The sequence below is a fragment of the Cetorhinus maximus genome, chromosome 2 (genome assembly GCF_964194155.1).
Source record: "Cetorhinus maximus chromosome 2, sCetMax3.hap1.1, whole genome shotgun sequence".
In the NCBI taxonomy this organism is placed as follows: Eukaryota; Metazoa; Chordata; class Chondrichthyes; order Lamniformes; family Cetorhinidae; genus Cetorhinus; species Cetorhinus maximus.
Window position 1 is genome coordinate 58,460,529 of NC_135880.1, and position 18,463 is coordinate 58,478,991.

Sequence of the window (18,463 nt, forward strand, 5' to 3'; positions counted from 1 at the left end):
TATGGTTTACTGCAAGAAGTCAAGTGTGCTGAGTGGGGAGTTCGGTGGAAGGCGGGGAGGCAGTGTTTTTTTCTTCTATTCTTTTTCAGCCTTCAGTATTTGATTTCCACTTTGGTGCAGCAGAAGGAGAAGATAAACCAGTAGCTGGTAATATTAATTATGTCAGTATTGTAAAGTTTACTGGCATTGCTAAAATCTATTGGGAGGTGCAGGCTTTATTAATTAGCAATTATTAATTAATTAACACATATTGGAAACGGCAGGGCAGGTGATCTGCTGCAATTTCAGGATGTGGGAGCTCCTGGATACCAGTGTGATCCAGGGCAAACACGTGCAGTAAGTGTTTGGGGCTGCAGGAACTTCGCCTCAGCTATTCAGCTGGAGGTTGAGCTGCAGACACTGCGGCAAATAAGGAAGCGGGAAAGTTATCTGCACGTTATAGCAGGGCCCTTAGAAAAACTCAAGGCAATCAGGCAGAGTCAACATGGTTTTGTAAATCATGTTTAACCAATTTATTGGAGTTCTTTGAAGGAGTCACATGCTATGGATAAAGGGGAACCAGTGGATGTACTATACTTAAATAACCAGAAGGCATTTGATAAGTGCCACATCAAAGGTTATTGCAGAAAATAAAAGCTCATGGTGTAGGGGGTAACATATTGGCATGGGTAGAAGATTGGCTAGCTAACAGGGAGCAGAGTTGGCATAAATGGGTCTTTTTCTGGTTGGCAGGGTGTGATGAGTGGTGTGCCACAGGGATCAGCGCTGGGGCCTCAACCTTTTACAATTTATATAACTGACTTGGATGAAGGGACCGGAGGAATGGTTGTTAAATTTGCTGACGACAAAAAGATAGGTAGGAAGATAAATTGTGAAGAGGACATAAGGAGGCTACAAATTGACATAGATAAGTTAATGAGTGGGCAAAGATCTAGCAAATGGAGTATAATGTGGACAATTGTGAAATCGTTCATTTTGGCAGGAAGAATAAAAAAGCTTATTATCTAAATGGTGAGAGATTGCAGTGCTCTGAGATTCAGAGGATTTGGGTGTCCTTGTGCACGAATCACAAAAGGTTAGTATGCAGGTATAGCAGGTAATTAGGAAAGCTAATTGAATGTTATCATTTATTGTGAGAGGAATTGATTACAAAAGTAGGGAGGTTATTCCTCAGTTATACAGAGCATTGGTGAGACCACAACTGGAGTATTGTGTACAGCTCTGGTCACCTTACTTAAAGAAAGTTGCAAATGCATTAGGAGGAGTTCAGAGAAGGTCTACTAGACTAATACCAGGAATAGGCGGGTTGTCTTAAGAGGAAAGGTTGGATAGGTTAGGCTTATATCCACGGGAATTTAGAAGAGTAAGAGGCAACTTAATTGAAACCATTAAGATCCTGAGGGGTCTTGACAGGGTGGATGTGGGGAGGAGGTTTCCTCTTGTGGGAGGATCTAGAGCTAGGGGTCATTGTTTAAAAATAAGGGCTTTCTCATTTAAGACAGAGATGAGGAGAAACTCTCTCTCTCAGAGCATTGACAGACTTTGGAACTCTCTTCCTCAAAAGGCGGTGGAAGCAGAGTCTTTGAATATTTTTAGGGCAGTGCTGGATGGATTCTTGATTAACAAAGGGATGAAAGGTTACCGGGGGCAGGCAGGAATGTGGTGTCGAGGTAACATTCAGATCAGCCATAATCTCATTGAATGGCACAGCAGGGCTGAGGGGCCTACTCCTGCTCCTAATTCATATGTTTGTATGTACGTACGTATGTTTGTATGAGGCGGTCGCACCCCTTAGGATATAGTCTTCTGATTTGGTTAGTGGTCAGGGACAGGAGGGTGTGACTGCAAGTGAGGCAGGTAAGGGGACCCAGGGGGCAGGAGCCTTGGCCCTTGCAATTGTCCAATGGGTTTGAGGCTTTTAAGCTTGCCTGGATGAGAATGGGGGCTGCAGGGTGGATGAGCTAACTGGCCATGGTACAGGAAGCCATTCAAGTGGGAGGAGTTACAAGGAATGTAGCAGTAGTAGATGACAGTATAGTCAAAGGGATTGACACCATTCTCTGCAGCAAAGAGCACGAGTCCAGGCAGCTGTGTCGCCTGTCCAGTGCCAGGGTTCGGGCATTTGCTCAGGGCTGGAGAGGAACTTGCAGTGGGAGGGGGAGGACCCAGTTGTCATGGTCCATGACATAGGCAGGACAAAGAAGAAGGAGGTTCTGCATAGTCAATATGAGGAACTTGGCACCAAATTGAGAAGCAGAACTTCAACGGTCATAATGTTAGATTATTACCTGAGCCACGTGCAAATTTGCATAGGATAAATCAGATTATGGGGACGAATATGTGGCTCAAAGACTGGTTTGAGAGAAGTGGGTTCCGGTTTGTGGGGCACTGGCACCAGTACTGGGGAAAGTAGGATCTGTAATGTTGGGATGATTGACACCTGAACCGTGCTGGGACTGGTGTTCTTGCAAGCCACATAAATAGGAAAGTAGAGAGGGTTTTAAACTAAGTACTGGGGGCAAGGGATCAAATTTGAGAAGATGTGGTAAATCAAAGAACAGAGACAAGGCAAAAGAGAAAGGCATTATTATGAGAAATGAAAAACAGACCATGACAGGAAGGGAAAGAGAGTACAAATTTAACAGTAAATCAACGGATGAGACTAGAAGTTATAAAAAGAATAAAAAGGATAAAACTAAAGGCTCTGTATCTGAATGCATGAAGCATTCGAACCAAAACAGTTGAACTGAGAGCACACATAGAAATAAATAAGTACGATTTGATAGCCATTACAGAGACATGGCTGCAGGAGGACATGGATTGGGACCTGAATACTAAAGGGTAAAGGACATTTAGGAAGGACAGGAAGCGAGGAAAAGGTGGTGGGGTGGTTCTGTTAGTTAATGATGGTATTAGCACAATAGACAGGGGTGACCTAAGTTCAGGAAACCAGGATATGGAAACGATTTGGGTAGAGATGAGAAATTGTAAAGGTAAGAAGTCACTTGCGGGAGTTGTGTACAGGCCCCCCCCCAATAGTAACCACTTGGTAGGGTGGAGCATAAAGGAAGAATTAATGCGAGCTTGTCAGAAAGGCACGGTGATAACCATGAGAGATTTTAATCTACATATAAACTGGAAAAGTCAGATGGGCAAAGGTAGCCTAGAAAAGGAGTTCATAGAATGTTTCCGGGATAGCTTCTTAGAACAGCATATTCTGGAGCCAACCAGAGAGCAGGCTACACTAGACCTGGTATTGTGCAACGAGATGGGATTAATTAATGATCTCATAGTGAAGGCACCCCTAGGTAGCATCATATAATTGAATCTTACATTCAGTTTGAGGGACAGGGGAGTGGGTCCGTGACTATGTTTTTAAACTTAAATAATTATGAGGGCATGAAAACAGAGCTGGCTAAAGTGAATTGGCAAATTAGGTTGAGGGATAGGTCAATATAGATGCAGTAGCAAACATTTAAGGGGATATTTCAGAATACACAGAAGAGATACATTCCAATGAGTAAGAAAAAGTCCAAGGGATGGACACACCATCTGTAGTTAACTAGAAAGGTTAACGATAGTATCAAACTTAAAGTAAAAGCATATAATTGTGGAAAGATAGGTGGAGGGCCAGAAAATTGGATAGAATACATGAAACAGCAAAGGATGACTAAAAGATTAATAAGGAAGGAAAAAGGAAGGTATGAGAGAAAGCTAGCCAGAAATATAAAAACAGGTAGTGAGAGTTTCTATAAATATTCAAAAAAGAAACGAGTTAACAAAGCAAGTGTTGACTTTATAGAAAGCCAGTCTGGAGAATTGATAATGGAAAACAAGGAAATGGCAGCTGAATTAAACAGGTCTTCACTATAGAGGATACAAGTAACATCCCAGAAACAGCTATAAATCAGGAAATGAAAGGGAGGGAGGAACTCAGGAAAATTACAATCACCAGAGAAGTGGTACTGAGTTGGAGCTGTGGGCTGGCAAGGGCCCGGATCCTGATGGACTTCATGCTGGGGTCTTAAAAGAAGAAGTGGTTAGTTAGATAGTTGATGCATTGGTTTTAACTTTCCAAAACTCCCTAGATTCAGGAAATGTCCCATAAAATTGGAAGATAGCAAATGTAATTCCATTATTCAAAAAAGGGGGTGAGACAGAAAGCAGGAAGCTACAGGCCAGTTAGCTTAACATCTGTCATAGGGAAAATGTTAGAAGCTACTATTAAAGAAGCTATAGCAGGGCACTTGGATAAGTTCAAGGTAATCAGGCAGTGTCAACATGGTTTTGTGAAAGGGAAATCATGTTTAACCGACTTATTGGAGCTTTTTGAGGAAGTAACATGTGCCTTGCATAAAGCGGAACCAGTGGATGTACTGTACTTTAATTTCCACATCAAAAGTTATTGCAGAAAACAAAATCTCATGGTGTAGGGGGTAACATATTGGCATGGATAGAAGATTGACTAGCTAACAGGAAGCAGAGAGTGGGCATAAATAGGTCTTTTTCTGGTTGGCAGGATGTGACGAGTGGTGTGCCACAGGGGTCAGTGCTGGTACCTCAACTGTTTACAATTTATATAAATGGCTTGGATGAAGGGATGGATGGGATGGTTGCCAAATTTGCTGATGACACAAAGATAGGAAAGTAAGTTGTGAAGAAGACATAAGGAGGCTACAAAAAATATAAATAGGTTAAGTGAGTAGGCAAAGATCTGGCAAATGGAGTATTACATGAGAAAATGTGAAATTGTCCATTTTGGCAGGAAGAACAAAAGAGAAGCATATTATCTAAATGGTGAGAGATTGCAGAGCTCTGAGATGCAGAGGGTTCTGGGTGTCTTAGTGCGTGAATTGCAAAAGGCTAGTATGCAGGTACAGCAAGTAATTAGGAAAGCTAATAGAATATTATCATTTATTGTGAGGGGAATCGAATACAAAAGTAGGGAGGTTATGCTTCAGTTATACAAAGCACTAGTCAGATCACATCTGGAGTACTGTGTACAATATTAGTCACCTTATTTAAGGAAGGATGTAAATGCATTAGAAGCAGTTTGAGAAGGTTTACCAGACTAATACCTGGAATGGGCAGGTTGTCTTATGAGGAAAAGTTGGACAGGCTAGGCTTGTATGTGCTGGAGTTTAGAAGAGTAGGAGGCGACTTGATTGAAACATATAAAGATCCTGAGGGGTCTTGACAGGGTGGATGTGGAGAGGGTGTTTCCTTTTGTGGGAGAATCTAAAACTACCAGTCGCTGTTTAAAAATAAGGAGTCACCCATTTAAAATGGAGATGAGGTGAAATTTTCTCTCTCAGAGGGTTGTGAGTCTTTGAAACTTTCTTTCTGAAAAGGCGGTGGAAGCAGAGTCTTTGAATATTTTTAAGGCAGAAATAGTTCCTTGGTAAGCAAGGGGGTGATAGGTTATCGGGGGCAGGTGGGATGCAGATTTGAGATTACTATCAGATCAGCCACGATCTTATTAAATGGTGGAGCAGGCTCAAGGGGCTGAATGGCCTGCTCCTGCTCCTTGTTCGTATGTGCACAAGCAAAAAATACCCAGAATGGAAATACCCGTGTTTGCAATGCAACGGAAACAAGTATGGCATATGGCGAAAGGGTAATGTGGGCACATTTAGATATTTAAATTTATGTATTTTACTGTTGGGAAGGTCAAAGAAAAGATATATGAGTGGGTATTTATCAAAATCAAAACAAAATTACATTTCAGAATCCTGGCTCAATTATAGCGCACACACACTGGAGTCAGATGGCTGTAGGTTCAAACCCCATTCATCACCCAGTGATTAAGCAATATGGTCAGCAGGTTCTCAAAAATCACTCTGTCACACCCAAAAGACACATATTTCCAAGATGCAATGAAAGGTGCCAGGGACCCATTATGTCAGGTGAACTGCGACTGTTGGACATCCAACAAGCAACCTTGAAGATCTATCCTGGGTTTTATAAATAGAGCCAAAAGAGGACGTTACAAGTGAGATAATGAAGAACCTTTATAAAACACTAGTTTGGCTTCAATTGGAATGTTAGGTCTAATTCTGGGCATCATACTTCAGAAAGGATGTGAAAGGCTTAGAGAGGATGCAGAAAGATTTATGAGAATAGTTCCACGGTTGAGGGACCTCAGTTACGTGGATAGATTAAAGAAGTTGGGGTTCTTCTCCTTATAGAAAAGAAGATAAAGAGGCAATTTGATAGACATGCTCAAAGTCATGAGGGATCCAGACTGAGTAAAAAGAGAGAAGCTGTTCCCATTGGCAGAAAGGTCAAGAACCATAGGACACCAATTTAAGGTGTATGGAAAAAAAACAACAGTGACCTGAGGAAAAACTTTTATAATCAGCGAATGCATGGGAACACCATCACTCTGCATGTTCCCCTCCAAGTCAGGTATCATCCTGACTTGGAACCATATCACATAGTTCCTTCACTGTTGCTTGGTTAAAATCCTGAAACTCCCTTCGTAACAGCACTGTGGGTGTTCCTACAACACATGGATGGCAATGGTTCAAGAAAGCAGCTCAACACCACCACCTTCTGAAGGACAATTAGGGATGGGCAATAAATGCTGGGCTAATCAGCCATGCCCACATCCCATGAAAAAAAAACATGATTAAGATATGGAATACACTGAGTGTGATGGAGGCAGCTTCAATTGTGGCCTTCAAAAAGGGAATTGGATAAGTACTGGAAGAGAAAGAAAATTGCAGGGCAATGGGAAGGGGGACTCGCTGAATTGTTCTTGTGGCGTGCACACATCAGGCTGAATAGCTTCCTTCTGTGTTATAACCATTCTATGATTCTAATTGGATGGACAGGTTAATAGACCAATCGAAAATGTAGTACTACGTTAAATTACGCTTTCACTAACTCACGTTTGTGGAAGCACAAGGCTGAATGGATATTCATGTCTGCCTGGAGGTATAATGGTAACTTGTTCAGAACCATCTGAAAAAAAGTAAATGTCAATGAATTAGTTATTTTGAAACAGCAAGAAAGTCAAATTACAAGCTCCAAGAAACAGTAACGTAATTCTGATGCACAACTGCTGGGATCTCTGCCTTTCAGATGATCCTATACACAACATACGCTACTATGCTCATAATGCAAGGTCATCTCATTTAAAGATTTGGTGTTGCTCCCAGAGATTTGAGGGGGTGGGGGAGTATTTATTGAGTGTGAGCAGATATTGAAGGACTGCTGCTTACCTTAAAATTGAGTCTTGATATCACAGAAAAATGGCTGATACACAACCTTTTTCAAGAATTATTGTTCCTTGGAGGACAAACAAAAGGAGGTTGGTTCATCAACGAATGATCATCTTTTTGAAGTAGTGGGCCACCCAAGAGAAAAAAGGGAAAATACTTATTGCGAGTCTTACTCAAAACATTGATTGCAAATGGCCACAGAGTGACTAAAGTGCTTCTCAGATATACTCTCAGCATTATTGGGCTTTGTTGTAATTTGACTAAACGCTGAAGATTTAATGAAGTAAGTGTGCAAAGCAGGCACAAAGTAGGGAGCGTGTCCACTATGTCAGCTCGAACCTGATGATGTGAGGCATGCACTGTTTTGAAGCACATATCTTGTTGTTATAGTAAGAGTGGACAGCAAATGCAACACACACTTGTAATAGGCAGAACAACAGTGCGGTGGGTTGGGGGGTAAATCATGGGAAATCATATGAGTCCCTCACCATCCTGCACCTCTTGATGAGCTGGTATCTTTGGTGAACGGCAAGCTGTTGCTGCATAGGAACATAAGATATAGGAGTATCTTATGTTCATTTGGCCCCTCAAGTCTGCTCCACCATTCAACTAGATTATGGCTGATCTTCTACCGCAATGCCATTTTCCTGTACTATCCTCATATCCCTTGATATCTGTAATATCTAGAAATCTATCAATCTTGAATGTACTCAATGAGTATTCCAAAAGTTCACCCTCCAACCTCCCCTCACCAACCGAGTGAAGAAATTCCTCCTTATCTCTGTCTTGTGTCCCCTGGTTCTAGACCCCCACAGCCAGAGGGAACATCCTTCCTCCATCTACCCTGTTCAGCCCTGTAAGAATTTTGTATGCTTCGATGAGATCTCATTATTTAAACTCTTTAAAATGCAGGCCCAGTCTCCTCAATCTCTCCTCATAAAACAATCCCACCATCCCAGGATTTAGTCTGGTGAACCTTAGTTGCACTCCTTTTATGCAAGTATATCCTTCCTTAGGTAAGGAGACCAAAACTGTACGCAATACTTCAGGTGCAGTCTCACCAAGGCTCTATACAATTGCAGCAAGGCATCTTTACTCCTGTACTTAAATCCTCTTGCAATAAAGGCCAACATATCATTTGCCTTCTGAATTGCTTGCTGCACCTGCGTGATAAATCTCTGCTGCTAGTTGTGGTCTAACTTGGCTATAAAAGGTGCAGTGAAAACTTTCAGGACTCCAGCTTTAAAAGAAGATTGATCAGTGCACACCAGCAATTTTTCAGTGCAGTGGATGGCCAGCCAGGAAATTTCTACAACAGAATTACCTGGAAAAACTCAGCAGGTCTGGCAGCATCAGGTTCGAGCTGACACAGTGGACACACTCCCCACTTTGCGCCTGCTTTGCACACTTACTTCATTAAATCTTCAGCGTTTAGTCAAATTACAACAAAGCCCAATAATGCTGTGAGTATATCTGAGAAGCACTTTAGTCACTCTGTGGCCATTTGCAATCAATGTTCTGTTGAAGGGTCATGAGGACTCGAAACGTCAACTTTATTCTTCTCCGCCGATGCTGCCAGACCTGCTGAGTTTTTCCAGGTAATTCTGTTTTTGTTTTGGATTTCCAGCATCCGCAGTTTTTTGTTTTTAATTTCTACAACACGTCAGACTGTGAGAAGTAATCTACTTCCAACTTTTGCAGGGTCATAGCGCATGATATTGAGGCAATGGAGTTACCCATGGTCCATTCTATGAATGCTACAGTGGGATCGTCAGTAATGAAACCAGCACTCCACCCTGTTGGAATCTCAAACTGTTGCCATTCAAACTCTGTGGCCCATCATGTCCACATGGTTCCAGATTTTATATGAAAGTGCGGATAGGGACTTTAGTTTCATCACGACTCTCCTATAGGCCACTCTCCTCCAGCTTAGTGCTTGGTTTGGGACATGTGAGAGTGGCAGTGATGTCCTTTCTCTACGGCCCCATGCCAACTCCTCAACCAATGCCCAATATGCTGCCAGAAAGCCAGCTAGGTCAAAGTACTCCAATAGCAGCTAAGATCCTGTAGTCAGCTGCCAGAACCTTCCAGGCACAAGGTCACCAACCACAGTCATCTTAAATGCCCACACTGGAGGCACAGCATCCTTTCACTTTCCATGTTGAAGCCAATGAGGTATTGACATGTAGAAATGGGTTAGGGAGCGTTAGAATCTTGTATGAGGATGATCCTGATTTGAGTGTGCGCATTATCAATAAAAAATTTTTTTATTGACCTCTTGGTGTACTGAATTTGTTTGATGATTATTTGTTGCCCACGTAATGTGATTGACAGAAAGATGCATGCTGGTGAAAAAGGCATTTGGGTCCTGCAGCAGGCCCAAGACCCTCATTTACACGTATTAAATAGGCAGGTATACTGCACACCTAACAATTAACCCCAATTTGAATCGTAACGGGCAAACTTTGGGAGAGATCATGACTCATGTTTCAGGGTCCCAACATCCATACATTCAGATACCTGTTGAAAATTGCTCCTAAGGAGTCGTCAGTTTCAAATTAAAACAATGACCGTGTAACATAGATGTTCCTCAGTATTTTTTGTCGATCTCAAAAAACAACTTTTCTGCACAGAAGGAATTTCCAAACAATTCATTTCAATAGTTCAAGAAATGAAAGCAGCTCTGTAGCTCTAAACAGGAGAGGAAGGGAACATGTGAAACGTGTTGGGCACACGGGCAGGTTCTGCTTTAATATGTGGCAATACTCTGCTGAAATAATGGTATTTTGCCAGCACAATACATGTCATCTGTCATAAAATAATCACAGCACAAGTAATTTTTCCTTGTTTTAAATGTTGAAACGTTACAGGTAGACTGCAATAATCAATAAAATTATGTAACCGTTAAGTTACTAGGGGGGGCTTGCAGTTTTAAAAACTAAGCCAGTATTTTCAGCTCAGTTACACCAGCTTCCCATGGTACGTCAATGTGGTGTAAAGGGAACAGTTTCTCTGACCACTTCTGTAAGTGAGGTTGGGCATATATTATATCCAAGTATGGACAGTCATATCATAATCACAAGCAAATCTGTCAAAGAATGTATATTTCACATATTGCACCTTAGCGACTCTGGGAACAATGGATGGCTGTGAATCACTGGCTGTCAATGGCAGAAGGAGGTTAAAGCTGAATGGTTGGAAAGCCTATGCAATTGATCACAGGGTTTCACTGACAATAGCATTTTAAAAAAAAAATTCACCCTCAGAGGCTAACCTAGATGCTCCTGGCCATGCTACACTGTGGTTGGTCTTCAAAGCTTGCTACAGACCATCTTCAGCTCCGAAGGGACACTGGAGATACTGCTTAACAAAAAACAAAATCACTAGAACATTAGGTAAGGATAGGGGCACAGGGATGGGGGCGTCGCTGCCTCAGCCAGCATTTATTGCCCATCCCTAATTGCCCTTGAGAACTGAGTGGCCTGCTAGGCCTTTTCTGAGGCCATTTAAGAGTCAACTGCATTGCTGTGGGTCTGGAGTCACATATAGGCCAGACCAGGTAAGGACGGCAGATTTCCTTCTCGAAAGACATTAGCGAACCAGATGGGTTTTATGACAATCAACAATGGTTTCATGGTCATCATTAGACTTTTAATTCCAGATTTTTTATTGAATTCAAATTTCACCATCTGCCATGTGGGATTTGTACCAGAGTTCCCAGAGCATTATCCTGGGTTTCTGGATTCTGGATATTCTGGATGCCCAGTGACATACCACTACCACTTAACTATGTGACTATATGATACGCTAATGAGACAGTATACATTTTCACAGGAAGAGATGCAATGTCTCATGATCTTGCTCTCTCTTGTAGACTTCATGGCAAGATGAAACCACAACAGGCTGTTTCTTAATAAAGTTAGTGTTTTCCTTACCCCAGCAGACTCTGAATATCCTGTGTTAGCACTAGGAGACCAGGAATATTATATGGTGGCAGCAAGTGAAAAGAATAGTATGGGAAAGTCTTACTGTTAGTGGAAAGCTTTGAGCAGGTTGTAGGTCTCTACCAGGCAGAAGCATGGCTTGAAGGCTTCAGCGCCAAAGATTTGCCAGATATCACACCGCATCGGGCCCGTATGGCAAGCAGGTCAGTACACTATTGTACGTAATGGTTGGCTCTGGCAGGCAATATCCTAGTCAGGGAAGGGATCGGCAAAGAAAAAGCTACATATGATGAAATAATAAAATTGCCTACTTCACTCTGAAAGAATACCATTGTTGAGCAGGCTAAATTTAACAAACATGCCCAATGACAAGGGGGAAGTATTGATACATTTATCAATAATTTACATAGGCTTGCAGAAAGCTGTGAATACGGCAGCTTAAACAGTAAACTAATCAGGGACAGGAATGTTGTCAGATTCTTGGATGAGATATTCCCTGACCACTTGCAATCGGTGGATGATTTAACCTTAACAAAGGCAATTCAACTGAACAGACATGCTGAGGTCTGGAAGCAAAATCGATCATGATTTGGGGTGACAGGGAGAACCATTTGCCAAAAATGACTGATGCAGTAGAGTATGTTAAATTTGAAAGCAGAGAGTACAAAAAAAGGGGAGGCAGGAAAAATATCCATCACCCATCGAAGCTGACTGTAATTGGTGTGGCGAGAAAAAACACAGGTGTGAAAATTGTCCTGCCTAAAAGAGGCTGAATGCCATTTTTTTGCAGAAAGAAGGGTCACTTTCAAGCTGTGTGCTGTAGCAAGAAGCTTGTACAGAATAAGCAAAAAGAGAAGTTTTCAAAAGGACCATGATCCATGAAATAGAAGAGATCAATGATATTGAGACGCCTTTCCTTGGAGAGATCGAGGAACTAAGCAAAAGCTCCTGAAACGATGATATCCTAGTTGAGGGAAACAAAGGTTAGACACAGGCCCAGCGGTTTCAGTTCTTTTTGATGCCAAACTGGGGTTGGAGAAAAGTTCTCTTCAGCCATCATGCAAAAAACCACATGGGCCAAGAGGTAGAGAACTCAAGGTTATAAGACAACTGAATGCAACTCTTCAATATAGAGAGAGAGAAAAATCTGAAACCTTATACAATCCTGAACCAGAGCTGTTCACTCTGAAGCAGGAAAGCCTGTACTGACTTACATCTGATTTGCAAAGTGGGGGAACTGGAAAGCTAAGGCGATCAGTCTAAAAACTTCAGAGCTGAATTTCCACAGCTGTTCACAGGATTAGGAAAGCTGAAGACAGCATATCACATTACTCTTATGCCCTGAAACAAAGCCAGCGGCCAGAATCTGTCGGGCGGGCTCGGCGGGAGCAGTCAGGAAGCTGACCGCCACCTGCGATTGGGGCCAGACCGTGATTTTATGCTGGCGGGCCAATTGAGGCCATCCTAGTGTGAAACATGCGCTGCAGAACTGAGAGCTGGGGGGGGGGGGGGGGGGGGGGGGCGCGAGCGTGCAAGTTGGTGCAGGCGTGCAGGAAAAGCTCCCTGAGGTGAGACGAAGATATCATGAAAATAAAAATAAAGGATTGTAAAGGTGTTAAAAAAACATGCCCCCTCATGTGACTCTGTCACATGAGCAGGGATATGTTAGAAATTAGTATGAAAAATTTTAATTTTTTTGTAAATGACAGATTGAAACCTCACCCTGCCTGTGGATGAAATTTCACAAAAAATGCAAAGGCCACTTGGCCTTTTCACCTGCTCGTCAACCGTAAGGTTGGATGGGCAACCAAAAATTTAATTCAGTTACATTGCTAATGGCCTTAATAGGCCTTTAAATTATCAGCGGGTGTGCTGCTGACTCCCATGCGCGCCCACTGACTGAAATATCATGCGTGTGCGCAATGATGTCAGGATACCCGCCCGACGAGCTAAAAGTTCTGGCCAGTATGTCAGTTTACACGCAGAAGAGTTCCTCATCCACTCTTGCCAAAGTAGGAAATTGACTCCATGCTGAAGCAAGGGATAATTTCACCTGTGACAGAACCAACAAGCTGGTGTTCCAGATGGTCCCAATGCCAAAGCCCAAAGGAACCATCAGAATTTGCACAGATCTTACACAGTTAAACTAAACAGTTGAATCCTATGCTGTCTGTGGACAAGGGCTTAGCAAAATTGGGAAAGTGCTCAATCCTCACAAAGCTAGAAGCAAATAGTTTTTGGTAGTTGCCAAAAATGAAGAGTTTACTTTGCTCACAATCTTTATTACACCGTTTGGGACGTTTTGTTTCAACAAGCCACCCTTCAGCATCACATCAACACCAGAAATTTTCCAGAGGACAATGTCAAGTATCCTAGAAGCACTGGATGGAGTTGTTTGTCACATGGATGATGTCCGGATCCATGGATCCACTAACACAGAACATGGCGCTAGAGTGCAGGCTGTGCCGCAATGCCAGGACTACAAGAACCAGGGCTTACACTCAACAACAAATGTGAACTCTCGCAGCCAACTGTCAAATTCCTTGGGCAGAAGACAACAGCAATCAAGGAGTTTCCAGCTCCTCACAATGTGACTGAGCTCCAGAGATTCGTGGGTATGGTAAACCAAGTGTTCCTGCCCATTTCCTGTCTAGCTATCATTAATGAGTGAATCCTGTCATGATAATGAAGGAAAAACACTGAACTGCACCCAGAAATATTGGGCTTTAACAATAAGACCTGAGTTTTGAAAATGCACACAAGCCACTGGCTGGAATGCAGCAGGTTGATGTTTCAAGAGATAATGGGATGCCACCCTGTTGTCAGGCAAGGTACTGCTAGAGACATCCAGAAACGAATTGCTCCCCCCCGGTAGAGGCAATGGAACATAATGGGAGATGAGTGTCGTCTCATTAAGAAATCCTGTGAGCGATGCCAAGACAGATTTGTGAATTCACTTCCCACTTGGAATATACAAAGAAGGGGTTAAAAGTGAGCTGCAAAGCTGCCCTGGTGTCTGTCTGTTGGTGGGTGTTCTGAGAGAGGGAGCGCGCAAGTGCTGGAAGTTTGACTCAGAAGTAACAGTCACACACAATACCCCTGCAAATTGCCATTTTGCAGGTATCCCGATCTCTTTCCCCCTCTACCGAATTCAACTCCGCTGGAACCTCGAAACCAACTATTCATCTACCCAACTCAACTCTACTGGAACCTCGTATCACAATGCTCAATTGCCTACTTCCCACGAGTCAAGAACTGTTCTGTATACGTTTTTTTACTGGGTCTGGGAAAAAGGTATCAGAGAAAGGGATCCTTTTTAGATTAGATCTTGTTGTGACCAACAGAGAGGGGGAGGGTGGGGGAGCTGAATAAAGACAGAGAACCAGTTCATCCCTCCTCACCCGGGGCATAACAATTTGCGAGTGTCCCAACCAGACGGTGACAAATTGAGGAGTCTCATCTGGATCAACAACTTTGGGGAACGTCACCTGGTGGTGTGTTGTAACAAAACGTCAGCTATTATGACAAGACAATACGTTGTGCCGGAAGGAAGCACAACAGAGGTCTTTTGAGAACGATCAAAGAGATGCTAATATCATCTGATATTTTAGCTCACTATGACCCAGAGCTACCCAGTATTGTTGCTGCAGATGCATCTTCTCCAGGATACATATGTTATGGCACAGCTGATGGCAAATGCTGAGTTGTTCAAATCCCAAAGGGAAATTCGAGACAACTGCCACAATTTGTTTTGCAATTTGTATAAATTTCGAAACACGTGCCTTGAATTCAATCTTAGTAAGACCACCAAGTCTTATAGGATTTTACAAAACTAGATTAAACATTTATTAGTAAGAGAAGTGATTTTAAATGCATACACAGATCTATAAATTAGTACTATGATAACCTCTAAATCCCCTAATCAATCTGACTCCCAGTTACACTTTCATTAAGGCAACATAAGACACACAGATTTTAAAAGACCCAGGCAAGGTGACACACAGTACCCTGAACCAGTCACATTCAAAGTGAGTTTTCTTAACTTCACTTCTGTGAAGACAGCAGCTTGAGGCATAGATGCTGAAGGATTTTTGCATTTGTTAGAGCTTAACAATTCCTACCCTTGCACACAGCCTTCGCTCCTTTATACATATTGTCACGCACGCACACACCACTATTTTACAAGAAGTTCCAATAACATTACAAGAATTATTATATCTTTCTGACAACATATGAACATACATATTAGGATGAGTTGGCCATTCAGCCTTTTGAGCCTGTTCTGTGATTTGATAAAATCATGGCTGGTCTGATTGTGGTCCCTACTTTCCTGTCTACCCCCTATAACCCTTAGCGCCCTTGTCAGCCAAGACTCTAACTCAGCCTTAAAAATATTCAGTGACCTGCCTCCACTGCTCTCTGGGCAAGAGAATTCCACAGTTTAATTACTCTCCTCATGTCCATCTTGAATGGGAGATGCCTCATTTTTAAACTGTGTCCTCTAGTTCTAGTCTCTCCCAGAAGGGGAAACATTCTTTCATCATCCATCCTGTCAAGTTTCCTTCTGGATCTTATATGTTTCAATAAGATCACCTCTAAATTCCAATGGATACATTAGCTATTGAAAGCACCTCTTCCTGGTTATACAGCTCCCTTCTCATGGACATTTTCCTTTAGAAATGATAGAGCTTTAGAAGGCTTGCTACACCTCGATCTTACAAACCACAGGGTTTTCTTTTCGTGAGCCCCGTCTCTGAGCAAACATCATGCGATCTATAGTCTGCAGTTTACTCTAATCAGCAGAACTTTCAGCCACCACTGAAACCTGTACCCTGGATTTGCCTTCCTAAACTCCTCTGCTTCGCTACCTTTCTTTCATCTTTGGGTGCCTCCTTAAAATCTTTGTCTTTGAGTTATCTTCTTGGCTACTCTTGCTCAGGTTCTTTAACCCCCCCCCCACCCCCCCCACCCCCACTGTGATCCCCAGTAAAGTGCCCTGAAAGCTTTGTTATGTGAAAACATTATAAACATTTACGTTATAGCTGCTGTTATTATGATGCTTGCAATTCCCTTAACCAATCAACTGAGTATTCAACTTCACTTGATTCACAAAACCATAAGAAGCAAAAACAATTGCTGGTACATTTATAGGTCAGTGAATTTGTCACTTGTAATCATTACTGGACAGTTGTTTGAGCACATGAGATTTTCCTTTGTTCCATCTGGGAAAGTGTCACAGCTTTATGTTTACCATAGTTAGGCTGGAAATTCACCGCATGGAAAACTGATTGGGAGTTGTACTCTTTCAGATACAGATGGACAGAAAGCATAGACTAGTTTACTATGCATCCCGTTCACTGACAGGGACCGAACAGAGATATGTAGTGATATAGAAAGAAGCATTAGCTGCTACATGGGCTTGTGAAAAGTTTGCAGATTATGTTTGTGGTAGAGACAGACACAACCTTTAGGTGACGCTCAAATTTCAAGGAGTTAGCAAAAATGCCTCCACCAGTACAATAATTCAGGTTAAGGATGATGAGGTTTGGTACAAACACAGAGTATGTTTTGGAAAACAGCAAATGCTTTGACCTGTATCTGAATGGCAAGGCATGAACAAGGTGATGTAGCCCTTGTTGAAAAGGTAGAAACCTTTGCATTGACAGCACCATGAACAACTCAGCAACTGAATTAAATCAGAGACGCACTGAAATCTGATGAAGAATGTGCTCAGGTCAGAGAGTACTGCATCAAAGGATGGCCAACATACATGACACACAAACCCATTCTCAGACAGTATCATGAACAGAGAGGACACCTGATTTAATCTTCTATGATAAGACAGTGGTCATTCCAAGACTCGATATACTGCAACAACTGCACCAAGAGCACTTGGGTCGTAAAATGTCAAGCCAGAGCAAGATGTTCTGTTTGGTAGCTTTTTAAAAATTTGTTTATAGGATGTGGGGGCTGCTGACTAGGCCAGCATTTATTGCTCAGCCCTAATTGCCCTTGTTCAGAGGGCATTTAAGAGTCAACATTGCTGTGAGTCTGGAGTCACATGTAGGCCAGACCAGATAAGGACGGCAGATTTTCTTCCCTAAAGGGCATTAGTGAACCCGGTGGGGTTTTCTGACAATTGGCAATGGTTTTGTGGTCATCATCAGACTTTTAATTCCAAATTTTTATTGAATTCAAATTTCACCATCTGCATGGTGGAATTTGAACCTGGGTCCCCAGAGCATTACCCTGGGTCTCTAGAATACTAGTCCAGTGACAATACCACTATGCCACTACCTTCAAGGTCAAGTTGTTGGAAGAGATGATATCAAACTGCATTACTTGTGCTATTCATTGTAAGGAGATTAAAGAACTGTTGATGTCATCTTCCTTTCCATCAAGACCATGGGAATGTCATCCCAGACCATCCTGGGATGACCTCTTCAAACACAGATAATGTTCTAGATCATAGCAGACCTCTACTCAAGATGGACAGAAGTCAAGCAACTGCAGGGTCATACTTCTGATGCAGTGATTACATCGTTGAAGGAGATTTTTGCAACACATGGAATTCTAGACATTGTCATCTGACAATGGACCACAGTTTGCCAATGAATATTTTAAAGAGTTCACGACACAGTATGGATTTGTCCATAATACCAGCTCACCAAGATACTCTCGAGCCAATGGTGAAGTGGAAAGAGAAGTGCACACGGTGAAAGTATTGCTGAAGAACGGTGACATTCAACTTCCACTTCTGAACTATCATTCAACTGCACGCCAAAATGGTTTAGCACCATGTAAATACACACACACAAACTGATGATTTGGACAAAGTGAGGGAGAAAAGGGAAAAAGAGGACGAGTGTCGTTCCAGGCAGTGGTGGAACTATGACAAACGCCACAAAGCAAGCAACCTGCCAGACTTCCAACCAGGAGAGTCAGTTTGGACCGGAGACCAAGCTTGCTACGGACAAGTGGCTGAACAGACACCACATCCATGGTCCTACCTCATCCAAACAGATAATGCCACATTGAGACAGAATAGATGTGCACTAGTTTCCACATAGAAGCGACCTTCTAAACTGTCGGAGAAGTCATCTACCCAAATCACACACCAAAAATGCTGCATTCATCGAAAGATCCAGATGATGGCCTGATTGCCAAACTGGAGTCACCTGCCAATTGTCCTTCTGCCCTGCAAGATTCAAATTCCCAATCTCCTCCAGTACCCATTTGGGTAGACTAGTGAAGCCGCCTGAGACCTTGAGACCTGAGGGGGGCAGGGGGTGG

At 42.5% G+C, this 18,463-nt stretch overlaps 1 protein-coding gene across 4 annotated transcripts in view; it reads right to left on the minus strand.

Annotated features, from left to right (window-relative positions):
• The window catches only part of LOC144694522 (arrestin domain-containing protein 3-like), a 77,963-nt gene that overhangs the window by 26,381 nt on the left and 33,119 nt on the right, over nt 1–18,463 (minus strand). For all 4 annotated transcript variants that reach the window (XR_013579770.1, XM_078565072.1, XM_078565063.1 and 1 more), the window contains exon 2: nt 6,894–6,966. Coding sequence is in view for 3 of the 4 variants with exons in the window: in XM_078565072.1 (XP_078421198.1) it covers nt 6,894–6,966 (73 nt within the window). In the remaining variant the exon portion in view is untranslated. The remainder of the gene's footprint in view (nt 1–6,893; nt 6,967–18,463) is intronic.